Source organism: Protobothrops mucrosquamatus, unplaced genomic scaffold (assembly GCF_001527695.2).
Source record: "Protobothrops mucrosquamatus isolate PMUCROS unplaced genomic scaffold, P.Mucros_1.0 scaffold19, whole genome shotgun sequence".
NCBI classification, from domain to species: Eukaryota; Metazoa; Chordata; class Lepidosauria; order Squamata; family Viperidae; genus Protobothrops; species Protobothrops mucrosquamatus.
Window position 1 is genome coordinate 438,369 of NW_015386404.1, and position 15,898 is coordinate 454,266.

General features: G+C 44.9%; 1 protein-coding gene across 2 annotated transcripts in view; it reads left to right on the top strand.

The window, feature by feature from the left end:
• ARHGEF9 (Cdc42 guanine nucleotide exchange factor 9) overlaps positions 1-15,898 on the top strand; it is a 96,684-nt gene that overhangs the window by 32,352 nt on the left and 48,434 nt on the right. For both annotated transcript variants that reach the window (XM_015810775.2, XM_029283107.1), the window contains exons 3-4: positions 658-837; positions 9,515-9,747. In XM_015810775.2, the coding sequence (XP_015666261.2) occupies positions 658-837; positions 9,515-9,747 (413 nt within the window). The remainder of the gene's footprint in view (positions 1-657; positions 838-9,514; positions 9,748-15,898) is intronic.

Below are 15,898 nucleotides of genomic sequence, written 5' to 3' on the forward strand. Positions count from 1 at the left end.
TTCCTTCCTTCCTTCCTTCCTTCCTTCCTTCCTTCCTTCCTTCCTTCCTTCCTTCCTTCCTTCCTTCCTTCCTTCCTTCCTTCCTCTCTCCCATACATCCATCCATTGAGCACTGAACGGTGATTTTGCCAAATCTTGCTATGCACACTCACTATGAGTCTCCTCCCCCCAGGATTTTACTGACCTTTGTTCTATCAGAACCCCAATCTGACCGTTACCCTTGGCGCACAGTCTACCTAGCTTGATTCCTCAAGGAGCCCATTCTCCGAATGAACCCTGGGTCATAAAATAACCAATTGCACTGGGTTTGTGCAACAAAGTACAATGCAAAGAAGAAAAAAATCTGAGACTAACCAAGCTCGGCATATTATTCAGCTGGAACCACTGGATTTTTGACTGACTTGCAAACATGGTCTGTGAATTAGAGTGCGGTTCTCTGGGGCTCCCAGTAATGCCAAAGGATTAACCAGGATTATCCATCCTGACATCTAGGAGTGGCCAAAATACTGATTACACTGGGGATCGAATTTTACTTTACAGTACTAATCTTGGGATAATATTTTTATGGTGTCCAGCAGTATGTGGTTAGGGGAACAGTCTGTTTGTGAGGCGGTCCTGACTTGTAAACTTTTGTCTTTTTTTTAAATTTTCCTTCAGGGTTATTTAAAGCAGTGTCGGAAGAGAAGAGACATGTTCAGTGATGAGCAGCTGAAGATCATCTTTGGCAACATTGAAGACATCTACAGGTTTCAGATGGGCTTTGTAAGGGACTTGGAGAAGCAGTACAACAATGAGGACCCTCATCTCAGTGAAATAGGACCATGTTTTCTAGAGCATGTAAGTTTTTCAGAGAGGAAGGAAGTCGATGGGAGAGATCTTCAGTTTAGCTTGATTATCTTTGCAAAGTTGGGTTGTTGGGAAGTAGTGGGATTCAAATATGGGAACAACCGGTTCTCTGTGTGGGATGCCGCTTCTGGAAGTCCATTCTGGGCCTGGGCAACAAAAAATTAGCTACCGGCTCTGCCGAAGTGGTGCGAACCGGCTGGATCCCACCACTGTTGTTGGGCATCTTTTGCATGTTCCATAGGAGGAATTTCTACACAGCATCGGCTAGATTCTTGTTTCACGCACATTGTGGTTTCCTTAGCCATAATTTGTTAGATGAATCACAGTAGGTTGAGTGTTCACAATAAGTTTTCCTTGAAGTTCCACAGGGGTTTAAACAGCTGAGCCTGACCCTGATTTAGTTAGCTCCGGTGATGTGGGGCTACGTTGTCAAACACCAGATCTAATTTCCATAAGACATGGGTTTTTGTTTGCAAAGGATGGTTGTGGGGGTATGAATAATGAATGCTGACCACAGAAAGTGAGCTAATGAAGAATAAACATCATCTGTCCGTACCTATAATCTGAAGATCCTGTTTTCTGATTACTTGCTAGGAAGTTGCTTCTGCAGTGCACCAAAGTATTTATTCTCCACTTACAGAAGATAGCAGCGGTTCTGATGGCCCCTTTTTTTTCTCCTTTTCATCCTCCTGTTTTAGGGCGATCCACCTAACGGAAATTACAGGGTAGAGATTCTGCCTGAAAATGGGTTGCGGTAAATTAGAGCAACTAACCAAAGAGATTTTAACCAGCAGGGCGCTAGGAGTTAATACCGTATCTGGTACTGTTGTTATTAAAGGGTTCCCATCAATTTGCTCGTATCCGTGGATACATTGAGTCATCTTCTACCCAATCTGGCCAACAAGCATTTATCAGTGTTGCTGTAAATGGTTGATTCTGCTTTTTTTCAAACCTCCATTTGGCTCAGGCTCACTGTTTCACCTTGGCTGGGGAATTCTGGGAGATGAAGTCCAACATTTTAAAAGTTTCCAAGGTTGAGAAACAAGGTACCAGACTAGAAATCAGAAGACTTGAACGACAGAGTTGGAATGGACCTTGGAAGTCTTCTAGTCCAACCTCCTGCTCAAACAGGAGACCCTAGACCATTCCAGATAAGTTGACTGTCCAGTTTCTTCTTGAAAACTTCCAGTGTTGGAGCATTCAGAACTTCTGAAGGCAACCTGTTCCACTGGTTAATTGTACTCACTATTAGGAAATTTCTCCTTAGTTCTAGGTTGCTTCTCTCCTTGATTAGTTTCCATCTGTTGGTTCTTGTCCTGCCTTCAGGCGCTTTGGAGAATAGCTTGACTCCTTCTTCTTTGGGGCAGCCCTGAGATATTGGAACACTGCCATCATGTCCCCCCTCGTCCTTCTCTTCGTTAAACTAGACATACCCAATTCCAGCAACCGTTCCTTATATGTTTTAGCCTCCAGTCCCCTAATCATCTTTGTTGCTCTTCTCTGCACTCTTTCTAGAGTCTCAACATCTTTTTTTACATCGTGATGACCAGAACTGGATGCAGTATTCCATGAGTGGCCTTACCAAGGCGTTGTAAAGTCATATTAACACTTTACTGTGAGAATAACCTTGAGAGACAGGAGAAAGAGCTGCAGCCTAGACAACTGTCAGATAAACAAAACCTGAGTTCAAATCAGAAATGTAATTTGAGAAAGCATCTCTTTTCTCATTCACTGGAACATAAAGGCAGGGAGGGAAGAGGTACATTCAGGTTTCGATTACTGTAAAGCGGTGTTTTTTTAACCACCGTCCCTTTAAGATGGAATTCTGGGAGTTGAAGTCTGCCCATCTTAAAGGGGCGGTGGTTGAAAAAACACCACTGTTAACTTTACAATAAAAGTAGCATTTGTATTGATGATTTTGGTTTCCTGGCCTGGGCTATCTCAAAGGGCCAACACAGGGTGACTTTGGGTGAGTTATTCTCGCAGCTCTAAGAAGGCTAGCCAAATCACTTCTGAAAACTGTAGAGATTGATCCAGGCAGTGACCTGGAGGCAAGATGGACTCAGAAGCTTGAAAGAAAACAAAAATATAACCCACGCGTGAGGAACAGGATGTTTTTGCTGACTGAAATGGCACTCACGGACTCTCTGCCGTTGCCGGTTACATAAATACCATTTTACAGGGCTGATGGGATTGTAGATATATCCAGAAATGTCAAGAAAATCATGCAATGTAGCTTCTGTAGCATCTCCTTTGGGGAAGAAGCAGCTCTAAGATGGTGCTTATGTAAGAAAATGCCACTTATCCAGGACGCTGGATCCTTTGAAGCGTAACCGAGTTGCTTTTGGTGTCAACTCAAACCAGGCTTCCTTTCATACCAGGAAAGCTTTGGAGAATGTTAGAGAAACGCATTGCAATTGCTGATGATTCCTCTACAGGATGCCGGTAAAACCCTTCTCAGCGTCATGTGTCATAATGCCTTAGACTACCGATCCACTTTGTTGGCTCACTTTCATTCATAAATTGTCTTTAGCGCAATGACTGGAGTTATGAACAGGCTCTGGGAAAAAAAGGAAAGGAAACAAACCATAACTGCCACAATCCATCTGGGGTTGTCACAATTTTGCCCCAAGGATGTTTCTTGCCACCTAGTTTAACTTCAGCTATCTGTTTCCAAAATAGGAAGATAAAGAAATTGCATTTGCCAATGAGATTTGGGGGAGGGGGACACCGGCATTGGTATTTGATGGGAGAAACGAGCCCGTTAAAGGGATGGTCCCATGTGATGGGCCTCTCCGAGGAATCGGATTCTGAATTACAGGAGCAGTGGGGTGGAATGTGGTCTGGATTTCCAGGAGGGAGGTGCTGCATTCCAGAGGACCAAGAGACAGTGAAGTTTAGATAGTTTGGCTGGGAGGAAGAGAATTAAGATGGCTCCTCCCTAGAAGTACTCAGGGTACAGATAGTCCTTGACTTACAACAGTTCATTTAGTGACCATTCAAAGTTATAACAGCACTGAAAAAGCGACTTATGACCGTTTTTCATTGACCATTGCAGCCTCCCCGTGGTCATATGATCAAAATTCAGATGCCTGGCAACTGACTCATATTTATGACGGTTGCGGTGTCCCAGGGTGATGTGATCCCCTTTTGTGACCTTCTGACATGCAAAATCAATGGCGAAGCCAGATTCACTTAATAGCCATGTTACTAACTTAAGGACTGCAGTGAGTCGCTTAACAAGCGTGGCAAGAAAAGTCGTAAAATGGGGCAAAATTCACCTAGCAACTGTCTCGCTTAGCAACAGAAATGTTGGGCTCAAGTGTGACCATAAGTTGAGGACCACCTGATGCAAGTAGTTTTTTTACCCATAAAGGAGAATATTTGGAGCTCAGAATTGAAATTAGAGGTCATTACCCAACTAGGTAACATCATGACTGGCACTGATGATATTATCTAATTTGGATAGTGAAACATCTGCAAGAAAACAACCAAGCTCAGAGAGCACCGAGGAGCCCACAGTTCTCCTCCTCCTCTTCCTCTTCCTCCCTCCTCTTGCTCCTCCTCCTCCCCTCCTCTTGCTCCTCTTCCTTCTCCCCTCCTCCTCCTCTTGCTCCTCTTCCTTCTCCTCTTGCTCCTCCTCCCTCTTGCTCCTCCTCCCCTCCTCCTCTTTGTCTTCCCTCCTCCTCTTCCTCCTCCTCCTCCTCCCCTCCTCTTCTCCTTTTCCTTCTCCTCCTCTTCTTCTCTTCCTCTTCTTCCTCTTCCTCCTCTTCCTCCTCCTTTTCCTTCCCCCCTCCTCCTCCTCCTCTTTCTTCTCCTCTTCCTCCTCCTCCTCCTCCTTCTCTTCCTCTTCCTCCCTCCTCCTCTTCTTCGTCCTCCTCCTCTTCTTCCTCCTCTTCCTCCTCCATTTCCTTCTCCCCTCCTCTTCTTCCTTTTTCTTCTCCTCTTTCTCCTCCTTCTGGTCTTTCTTTTCCTCCCTCCCTCCTCCTCTTCCTCCTTTTCCTTCTCCTCCTCCCTAGTAGCTCCACTCCCTTCTCACACAAACGATCTGACCCATTCTGCAAGAAAACAACCAAGCTCAGAGAGCACCTCGTAGTTGTTTCAGTTTGGCAAGATTTCAGTGTACTGGCGAAGAACCATCAAGGGAAGCTCTCCGAACTCCCCGTGTCTGTCCTGGTTTTGAGAGCCTGACAAGCAGGGTCTGACAGATGCTGATCTTGCAAGCCAGCGGGCCTTTGGGCATGTGCAGAGAGAACTCAGAAAGAGCACGACTTCTCCATTCAGCTCTGATCCCGGCATCTTGGCTTCCCCTGCAGGGAATCCCTCTTCCTCAAGCAGGCCTCTCTTTTTTTCTGGCGCTTTCCAGAGCTCTTGCACTGTGGTGAGATTTATCACCCCCACAAAGGATTCTGATCTGAGTCTGACCTCCTGCACTCATAATTGCTGGCACGGGAGAGATTGCCAACCGCCCGAAAAGGAGCCTCCGCCTCTTTGCTGCAGCCCTCAGCAGGGAGCAGTTACTAGCTGGGATCGAAGGACGGGAAACTGACTGCAATTGGCAGTACAGGCTGCAACGCCGGGTCTTAGGCATCTTATCTCCACACAGGTCACCCACAGGACCAGAATTCCCACTGCTAAACAAGGAGGTTGCTAAGTGACCCGTGCCCAGTTTTATGATACTTTTCTTTTTTCCCGCCAGAGTCATTAAGTGAATCACTGCCTGTGCTGGTCAGAGTATATAGCTATCTGGTCAGAGTATATAGCTAGCTTAGGAATTAAGAACTGACCCCTTAAGGGAAACTCTTCTGGGTAATGTAGTTTATGTTACCTGGTCATATCTCCCTTTGAGGAGCACCCGGAGGCTTCAACTGGTCCAGAACGTGGCCGCGCGGGCGGTGTTGGGAGGGACTCGTCACTCCCATGTAACACCGCTGTTGCGCGAGCTGCACTGGTTGCCAGTGGCCTTCCGGGTGCGCTTTAAGGTGTTAGTTACCACCTTTAAAGCGCTCCATGGCATAGGACCTGGCTACCTCCGAGACCGCCTTCTGCCACAGATTCCCTCCCATAGACCGGTACGCTCCCACAGAGTGGGTCTCCTCAGGGTGCCGTTGGCCAAGCAGTGTCGGCTGGCGACCCCCAGGGGGAGGGCCTTCTCTGTGGGTGCCCCCGCCCTCTGGAACGAACTACCCCCCCAGATCCGGGTGATTCCGGATCTCCTGACTTTCCGCCGCGCCCTCAAGACATGGCTTTTCCAGCAAGCGGGCCTGGCCTAGGGTGGATTTTAAATCGGGTTTATTTTTAGAAAATTTTAAATGTCACAACTTAAAATATTTGGGTTTTAATTGGTTTTATTCGGCGGGGATTGTGGGTTTGTTTCTGTTTTAAAAAATGTTGTGAGCCGCCCTGAGTCCTTCGGGAGAAGGGCGGGATACAAATTGAATAAAATGAAATGAAATGAATCTGTGTTCGGACTGGCCACTGGGAGGGACTTCTGTTTTATTACGGGATATCCTGGTTACGTGCCAGCCAGTGAGGTCTCTATGAAGTGCAGCCCTGAGGACTGTTTGCTTCATTAGTATGGAAGAAGCTATTCTTTTTTAAACCTATGTGATGGGTAAAGACTATGCAGGAATGTCAGATGTATCTTCAATAACTGTAAGTTAATATTTTGAGAATTCCGGATGGATTAAAGTAGTCTGCATGAAAACCCTTCCATGGAGTTAATCTGCCTGCATCAAGCAATAGCCAGCAAACCCCTTGCTTGATACAGGACACTGCCGTTGTTAAGCAAATCATGTGATCGTTAAGTTCATCCAGCTTTCCCCTTTCGACGGGGAAGGTCACAAATGGCGATCACATTGTAAATACAGGTAGTCCTCAGCTTACCGACCACAGCTGAGCCCAAAAACAGTTGTGAAATGAGTTTGGCCCCATTTGACGACCTTTCTTGCCACCGTTGTTAAGTGAATCACTGCAGTTGTCCAATTAGTCAAACCGTTGTGAAGTGAATCTGGCTTCCCCATTGACTTTGCTTGTCAGAGGTTTGCAAAAGGGGAAATCACGTGACCCCGGGACACCGCAAAACTGTCATAAATATGAGTCAGTGGCCAAGCGTCTGAATGTTGATCACATGGCCAGGGGGACGCTTACAGTGGCCGTGAGTATGAAACCTCGGTTGTAAGTCACTTTTTTCCAGTGCCGTTGTAACTTTGAACGGTCACTAAATGAACTTTTGTTAAGTCACCTACCACTTGCCAAGGAACTGTGAGGATTGCTGCAAAGCATGTCATTGCAGGATCTGTTCATCAGTCATTTTTTTCCAGTGCCGTTGTAACTCTGAATGGCCATTAAACAAATGGCTATAAGCTGAGGACTGTCTGTTCTTGAGGAAGGGGACGGTCCTCCTTGGTCCTAACCAAGGAGAGAAGCAACCTAGAAGTAAGGAGAAATTTCCTGACAGGGAGAACAATTACCAGTGGAACAACCTGCCTCCAGATGTTGTGAATGCTTTGTCATTGGAAGTTTTTAAGAAGAGACTGGACTTGTCTGAAATTTTACAGGGTCTCCTGCTTGAGCAGGGGGGTGGATTAGAACAGGGCTTTTCAACATTTTCACCCATTGTACCACTTTTAGGATATGGCAATATCCGAGTACCACCAGTCGCCTAGCAAGGTGTCAAAAAATTGATGACCCCACCCCCCAAAAAGGAAAAAAGTGATAAAGTACAGGTAGTCCTCGACTTACAACAGTTTGCTTAGTGACTGTTCGAAGTTACAATGGCACTGAAAAACGTGCCCCTCAAGGCACAGCTGAGCAAGACTCCTGCCTGTGGCGCTCTTCCTCCTGTTCGAGGTTTTCATTGTTGTGAGCATTTCTGTTGAGGATTGGCAGCGGAGTGGGGTGGGGGGTGTTTGGTTTTTATTCCCCCCGTCTACTGGGTGGTTGCAGCAGGTTTTGGTCACTTCACATGACCCTGGGACACTGTGACCGTCATAAATATGAATCAGTTGCCAAGCATCTGAATGTAAATCACAAGACCCTGGAGATGCTGCAACACTTCAGCTGATCGGCGCTTCTTCTGGGCTCAGCAGAAGCACCAGGATCAGTGCTGCTTTCCAGCTGATTGGCGCTTCTTCTGGGCTCAGCAGAAGCGCCAGGATCAGTGCCGCTTTCCAGCTGATTGGTGCTTCTTCCGGGCTCAGCAGAAGCACCAGGATCAGCGCCGAGCTCCAGGTGGAGCCTGGCGCTGATCCTGGTGCTTCCGCTGAGCCCTGACAGCCCCGAAGAAGCGCCGATCAGCTGGAAAGCGGTACTGATCCTGGCACTTCCGCTGAGCCCTGATAGTCCTGCAGCTCCAGCCATTTCTCACTCAGGCTTGTGCGGTGCTGCCACCGGTTCAGCTCATTCCCCTCCCCTGCTACCACTTTTCTAGGATGGTCGCGTACCACCTGCCAGGTGCCAGTGTACCACAGGTGGTACCCGTACCACTGGTTGAAAAGCCCTGGACTAGAAGACCTCCAAGGTCCCTTCCAGCTCTATTTTGATTGAAAGTGGCCTCTACGACTCTCAGAAAGCTAAGGGCCAGACCTCAAGAATGCTAACGACCAGATGACTGCAAAGAATATAAATCTATTTCCCATTATCAGTTAGAACTGAAGAAGCTTCTTGGATGAGAAATGAAACATTTAAAAAAAAAGAAAAAAAAAGAAAACTAAGGAAGTCCAATTGGCTTTTGGAAAAAAAACACCTTGGGATATCCATGACCTGGATGATGACACTTGATTATTTCTTGATGACCCTTGATTGACAGTATTCAGTTGTGGGTGCCACACTTTCAGAAGGATTCAGACGAAGTGACTCAGTTGGATTGTTGGGACATCCATGACCTGGATGATCTTGATTATCTCTTGATGATCCTTGATTGAGAGTATTCAGTTGTGGGTGCCACACTTTCAGAAGGATTCAGGCGAAGTGGCTCAGTTGGATTGTGGGGTCTGAGATACGTTTGGCCTGGAGAAAAAATAACAGAAGGGTATTAATATAGCATTCTTGAGTTGCTGAAAGAGTTCAAAGTTAGAAGAAGATCTAACTTCTGCCCCTCATTAAATGCAGGATATGGCGTAACCTTCTGACATTCCAGAGGGTGGACTAATCAAGGAGTGAAGCAACTTAGAATTAAGGGGAAATTTCCTGACAATGAGAACAATGAACCAGTGGGATGGCTTGCCTTCAGAGGTTGAGGGTGCTCCATTACTGGAGGTTTTCGAGAAGAGATTGGGCAGCTATTTGTCTGAGATGGCATAGGGTCTTCTGCTTGAGCAGGGGGTTGGACTAGAAGACCTCCAAGGTTCCTACCAACTCTGTTATTCTGCGTCTGGTTGAACGTTAGGAAAACCACCCAACAAGAGAAGCTTTACAGAGGGACCAAAGACCCAGTAAGATTTCAGGTTTCCATTCCTGGAGATGTTCAAGCATAGGCTGGAGAGTTCTCTGTCTGGAATGCTTTTAATTTAGATTCCTGCTCTAGGCATGGGGTTGGACATCACAGTCCCAATGGTCTTTTCCAGTTGTGGTTTTTGTCAACCTCTTTGTTGTGATTAAAATCTGCCCTGTAGCTACTTCTTTATGAGACGTCTCACCCTCCCTTTCTGCTTTCCTCTCTCTGTAGCAAGATGGATTCTGGATCTACTCGGAGTACTGTAATAACCACTTGGATGCATGCATGGAGCTTTCCAAATTAATGAAAGACGGCAGGTACCAGCACTTCTTCGAAGCTTGCCGTCTCTTGCAGCAGATGATTGACATCGCCATAGATGGTTTCCTGTTGACCCCTGTCCAGAAGATCTGCAAGTACCCTCTGCAGCTTGCAGAACTGCTCAAGTACACGGCACAGGATCACAGGTAGGTGGGTGGGTGGGTGGGTGGAGGAGGTAGGCTTGGATTCAGGGCTGGGAGGAGCAGCAGGAGATCTTCTGGGACTGTTGGAGATGGACCCTTTTAGTTCAAGCCCTTTCTATCACCAGGCCAAGGATCAGACCACTTCTTATCTCTGTCTTGGAAGGTAGCCTCTCTGCCTTTCATTGCAGATTTGCCCAATTCAGGCAGGGCAGGAAGTTTACTTGTCCACTTTCTTTTCCAAGATGGCAAAACTTTTATTTATTATTATTATTATGGATCATTGCACAGTCAGCCAGATGTTCAGACTGGATTTGGCATTTTTGTCTACCTATCAAGTCCTTCCCAAGGACCTGGGATAGGCAGATGTGGATGTTTGATGTTATTACAGATATCGTGGCAGGATGGAAGCAGTTCCTAGTAAGGCCACCTTTTGCAATTGACTAATGGCGAATTTGTCAATGCCAATGATGGTGTTCAAGTGGTGCTCCAGTTGTTTTGGGATTGCACCCAAGGCACCTATTACTATTGGTACTACCCATGCTTGCTTTTGCCACAGTCTTTCTATTTCTATTTGTAGGTCTTTGTATTTTGTTATCTTTTCCAGTTCTTTCTCGTCTATTCTGCTGTCTCCAGGCACTGCCACGTCCACTATCCAGGCTTTTTTGTCTTTCTTATCGACAATTGTTAAGTCCGGGGTGTTATGTTGCAGGTGCTTGTCTGTTTGAATTCTGAAGTCCCAGAGCAATTTAATTTTATCATTTTCTATGACTTTCTCTATTTTATGATCCCACCAGTTCTTGCTTACAGGCAAATGATATTTCTTGCAGATCTTCCAATGCACCATTGTTGCTACTTTGTCATGCCGCTGCTTGTAGTCAGTCTGTGCGATCTTCTTGCAGCAGCTTACCAGGTGGTCCACTGTTTCTTCAGCGTCTTTGCATAGGCGGCACTTACTGTCTGTTGCTGTCTTCTCAATTTTGACTTTATATGCATTTGTCCTTAAGGCTTCTTGCTGTTGTTGTTGTTGTTATTTTGTTTTTGTTTTTGTTATTATTAATAATATAATTAATTTAATAATTAATTTAATAATTACTTTAATTTAATTTACACTTCAAAGATCAGCCTCCCTTTGGGCAGGCAGCTGCTTATAGGGACAGAATCTCCCCCTGACATCAGCTGGTGAGAGTCTCTTTATTTCCTAGCCCATTAGCCATCCTTTTTATATTCCAGCCATCTAAATTAGACTCTGCAAGATGCCATCTGGGTGGGAAGGCAGACTTCTGGTCCTTGAAACTCAGGGTTAGCGTGGCACTGTTTGGCCAGGAGCCTGGTCCTCCGGCGAAATCATTAAGGAAAAGCTACGGTTCCCCTCCAGGGAACCGTTCCATAGCATTAATCCATCGGCCTCAGCAAACATCCCTGGCCATTTCTCATCTGTCATTTGCTTGTTGAGCTGGAGCCGTCGGGCTTCTGTCTGCAAAACCTTGTTTTGTTAATGAGTGGATGGCAGGGGAGGGGAAGGCGGGTGTGTGTGTGTTTCAGCTCCATTCATAAACGACACCTCTAAAAAAAAAAAAACCTTAAAGAAAGGGAACACAGCCAGGACAGAGAGCATATGTGGCTGCCGTTGGAAAGAGGGATGCTGAACACAGAGGCTATCTCCTTCATTTAAAAATCTAGACATCAAGGATGTAGGAGGAGAGATGGCTCCGTTTCCGAAAGGCAGATGTTTGGCAGTATGTGTGTGTGTGTTTGTGTGCCTCTGTGTGTGTGTGTGTCAGAGATGAAGATCAGCTGCTTTTGGCCCCAGTCAGCAGTCCAGTCTGGCTGAAACAGCTTGCCTTCAGACGTTGTGGATGCTCCATCACTGGAGGCTTTCAAAAAGAGACAGGACAACCATTTGTCTGGAATGGTATAGGGTAGGGGTCTTCAAACTTGGCCCTTTTATGACTTGTGGACTTCAACTCCCAGAATTCCTCAGCCAGGCACACGTGCCTGGCTGAGGAATTCTGGGAGCTGAAGTCCACAAGACATAAAAGGGCCAAGTTTGAAGACACCTGGTATAGGGTGAGGGTGGAGGCGTGTTCTCCAAGTTTGTGGGTTGGTTTTCTGAATGTTGTGTGACCAAGCCAGGCAACATCTTCAGTGGAATTTAGGGAATATCAGTGTTGGTCTTCTTCTGCTTATAAGGGCTTTGTGTGGTCAGTAGGTCTTGTGATGGGAAGGTCCCGGCAGGTGAGGGTCTTGTGATGGGGAGACCTTTATGAAGATTTATTGTAAGCTTAAGCTCTCTACAAGAACCTGAGCTACTACCATTGAAGGGAAATTAGTGGGAATTAAGAATAGAAAGGAATTGAAGGTGGGCTGGACTTAAATCTCTTGTGGGCATGCAGAGACTCATGACTGATGATGCATTTGACCCCTCCCTCCAGCTCAGCCTGGTCGTCTCCTATAGAATCTGCATTCATTTTATTCCCACAAAAATAACTTGGTCATCCCCAGGTAATCCAGCGATAGTAATTCCCACTATAGTTGACAATGGATTTCGATGCAGCTCTCCCACTCATGATCCATAACTTTAACCACTCCACCTGGCTCAGCTTGATGGCTTGATTTGGGGGAAGGGAGATGACTTTCCATGTTAAATGAATCTAGAAACTGTGATTTGTAAACCCTGGGTTCCGACTTGGACTATATGAAGCCAGCACTGATTTCCTAACTGCTGGTTATGATCTCTTTCAGTCTCTCTGTGTTTGGAAATCTGCTCTTGCCCTATCATCCTTCTTTCTTCCTTGTTCCTTTAAAAAAAAAATTTTTTTTATTTGTCTATGGGGATTCTTCATCATCCAGGTCATGGTTGTCCCAAAGGCAACAAGACTTTCTTGGGGTTTTTTTCTTTCAAAACGCTTCAGAGGAACTGAAGAAACTTCTTGGATGAGAAGTGAAATGTTTTTTTTAAAAAAACCCAACAACAACCAGAAAGTATAGTTGCATCCTGTCATACAGCATCACAGTCTGGTTTGGAAGCATCCCTGCTTCAGACAGGAAGGCGGTGCAGAGAGTGATGAGAATGGCTGAAAAGATTATTGGCAGCTCCCTCCCTCCCATCCAGGACATGGCACAGAAGCGTTGTTTGAAGCAGGGTCCGTAAGATTATCTGGGATGCTACACATCCTCTTCACGACCTGTTATCCTTGTTACCTTCTGGGAGGAGGGGGCTTTGTGGTATCCATAGCAGAACATCCAGATTCAGCCAGAGTTTCATTCCATACAGCATTAACCTTGTGAACTCTCAAGCTTCCTCCTTCCGTTATATATTCAAGATGGACAGTATTTAATATTTACTGTATTTGCTACGTATATGTAGGGATGTGGGTCTATACATATGTTGTTCATAGTATGTTTAGGTGTGCGTCATGTATGTGTTTCACTTTGAGAGCGGGCAACTAAATTTCATTTTTGATGTGTGCCGTTGTGCCCACAGTAAAAAAATGACAATAAAGGTTATCATCTTATCTTATCTTATCTTATCTTATCTTATCTTATCTCATCTCATCTCATCTCATCTCATCTCATCTCATCTCATCTCATCTTATCTTATTTTATCTTTTTGGAAAAGCACCTTTGGGACATAAATTTTATTTAAAGTTTTAAGGAGAAAAATAAAAAACAACACCCAATAATATAGAAGAAAGAAAACAAAGCAGAAAGAAAAAAAACCAAAGTGCAGGGGGGAAAAGAACACAAAAGAGCAGTAGTTTCTGTTCAGATTGTACAAAATTTGCGCCTTTCATTCCCTTTGCTTCTTCCACTCAGGGAGCACATGCTTCTGTGTGCAACAGCATTTTGAGTGGTGGCAACACAGCCAGAAATAACAAAGGAGTTTCTTGGCAGGAGCTGATGTGGCATTTTTCTGACATAATGCTGAGTGGGAACACACCAGGTGCTTGTGGGAGGCCCACAGCCAACCTCATGCTAAAAGGAGCAACTCTTTGAATGTGGAAATGTACACAAGCGCTCTCTGCCCAGGTTCCCCCATTGGGATCCTGTCGGAAACACTGAGGTGTTTGTCAAAGCTGTGAGAGGAGTAATGGCTCAGTAGCTAACCCATTTGAGAAAGGCAGTCTTTGGAAATTACCGTACTTGGAAACTCCCACATCTCTTCCTAGTTACTAAGTTATTTACTTAGTAGAGAAATTTCCTATGGATGAGAACAAACAACCAGTGGAATGGCTTGCCTTCAGAAGTTGTGGGTACCCCATCACTGGAGGCTTTCAAAAAGAGACTGGGCAGCTACTTGTCTGGAGTAGTATGGGCTCTCCTGCTTGAGCAGGAGGTTGGACTAGAAGGCCTCCAAGACTAGAGGTTATGTTAGTTTTCACTTGGGGTCCAGTGAATTTGCTTTCAGAGTAGCTCTGGCGATAGGTTCTTGGGTAGAGTTGGGTATTGTTGTCTCTTCACTTGCAGGCCAAATTTATGTTATGTGTGAATGTCCCGTCCTTTTTTGTGCAATCATTGTCCATCGGTTTGCATTCTCCTTGGCTTCTTTGTTTCCTTTTGAACCTCAAGAGAAAATGTCAGGATGAAAGTCCTCCCATAAAAGTATATGGTTGTGAGTGCTTCTTCAAGGACTTTCAGCCTAGTTTCCTGAAATGGGGTGGGTAGACTAAGTGAAATGTTGATAAAAAAAAATCAATCATATCTCAACAACCTACTGTTTTCTTTTTCCTCATTAGTGAGAAGCCAATATTATGCCCTGAGTTAATCATAAATTATGATGACACCAAGGAGGCAACTAGCTAGTCTCTCTCTCTCTCTCTCTCTGACTGAAATCAATGGTATGGTCTTGGAATGGAAAATATAGCAGACGGTAGAAATCAATACTATTGACTTTATTTTTGTGCAACAGATTGATTTTTTTCTGGCCCTGGCAAGGCTCGCACTCACACTTGTGCCCACACAGAGACACCCAGGCCATTGAATATGTGTTCATATACACATTACAGAGTTTAATTACCTGCATAACATTCTACCACGAGAACAAACATCAGTGGCGGGACTCAGAACAAAGAAAGTAGATCAATGTTATGTTAACTTCTTTGCCGTTTCTAAAAAAGATGTCTTCTCTTATGAAAGAGATTTTTTTGTGTTGGATCCAGTCTGAATCGGTCACTGGGACCGAAAGTTTATTCTTCTAAGCTTTTGGACTTGTGCTAGAACCCATCCTCAGGAACTTCTTTCTCTCCAGAATGTGTACACTTGGCTGTTCTATGCGTTGTATTTATGTGGGGCCTGGTTATGGGTGGCTTTAAGTTGTTAATTGGGGTGTTAATGGCTGGCTATTAAGTCTTAGTTATTGTTTCCTTGTGACGCCTAAGTATCTGATAAGCTGGTGATAAATCAGCACTCCTATTGACTGACAAGGGGACTCACTTCCCAGACTTCAATCATTTAATAATAATAATAATAATAATAATAATAATAACAACAACAACAACAATAATAACAACAACAACAACAACAACAACAACAATAATAATAATAATAATAATAATAATAATAATAATAATAATAATAATAATAATAATAATAATAAAGTTGGAAAGGACCTTGGAGGTCATCAAGTCCAACCCTCTGCTCAGGCAGGTAACCCTACACCATTTCGGACAGATGGCTGTCCAGTCTCTTCTTAAAAACGTCCAGTGTTGGAGCATTCACCGCTTCTGGAGGCAGGTTGTTCCATTGGTTAATTGTTCTAACTGTCAGGAAGTTTCTCCTTAGTTCTAAGTTGCTTCTCTCCTTGATCAGTTTCCATCCGTTGCTTCTTGTCCTGCCTTCAGGCGCCTTGGAGAATAGCTTGACTCCCTCTTCTTTGTGGCAGCCCCTGAGATACTGGAACGCTGCTATCATGTCCCCCGTTGTCCTTCTCTTCGTTAAACTAGACATACCCAATTTCAGCAACCGTTCCTTATATGTTTTAGCCTCCAGTCCCCTAATCATCTTTGTTGCTCTTCTCTGTACTCTTTCTAGAGTCTCAGCATCTTTTTTACATCGTGGTGACCAAAACTGGATGCAGTATTCCAAGTGTGGCCTTACCAAGGCCTTGTAAAGTGGTATTAATACTTCACGTGATCTTGATTCTATCCCTCTGTTA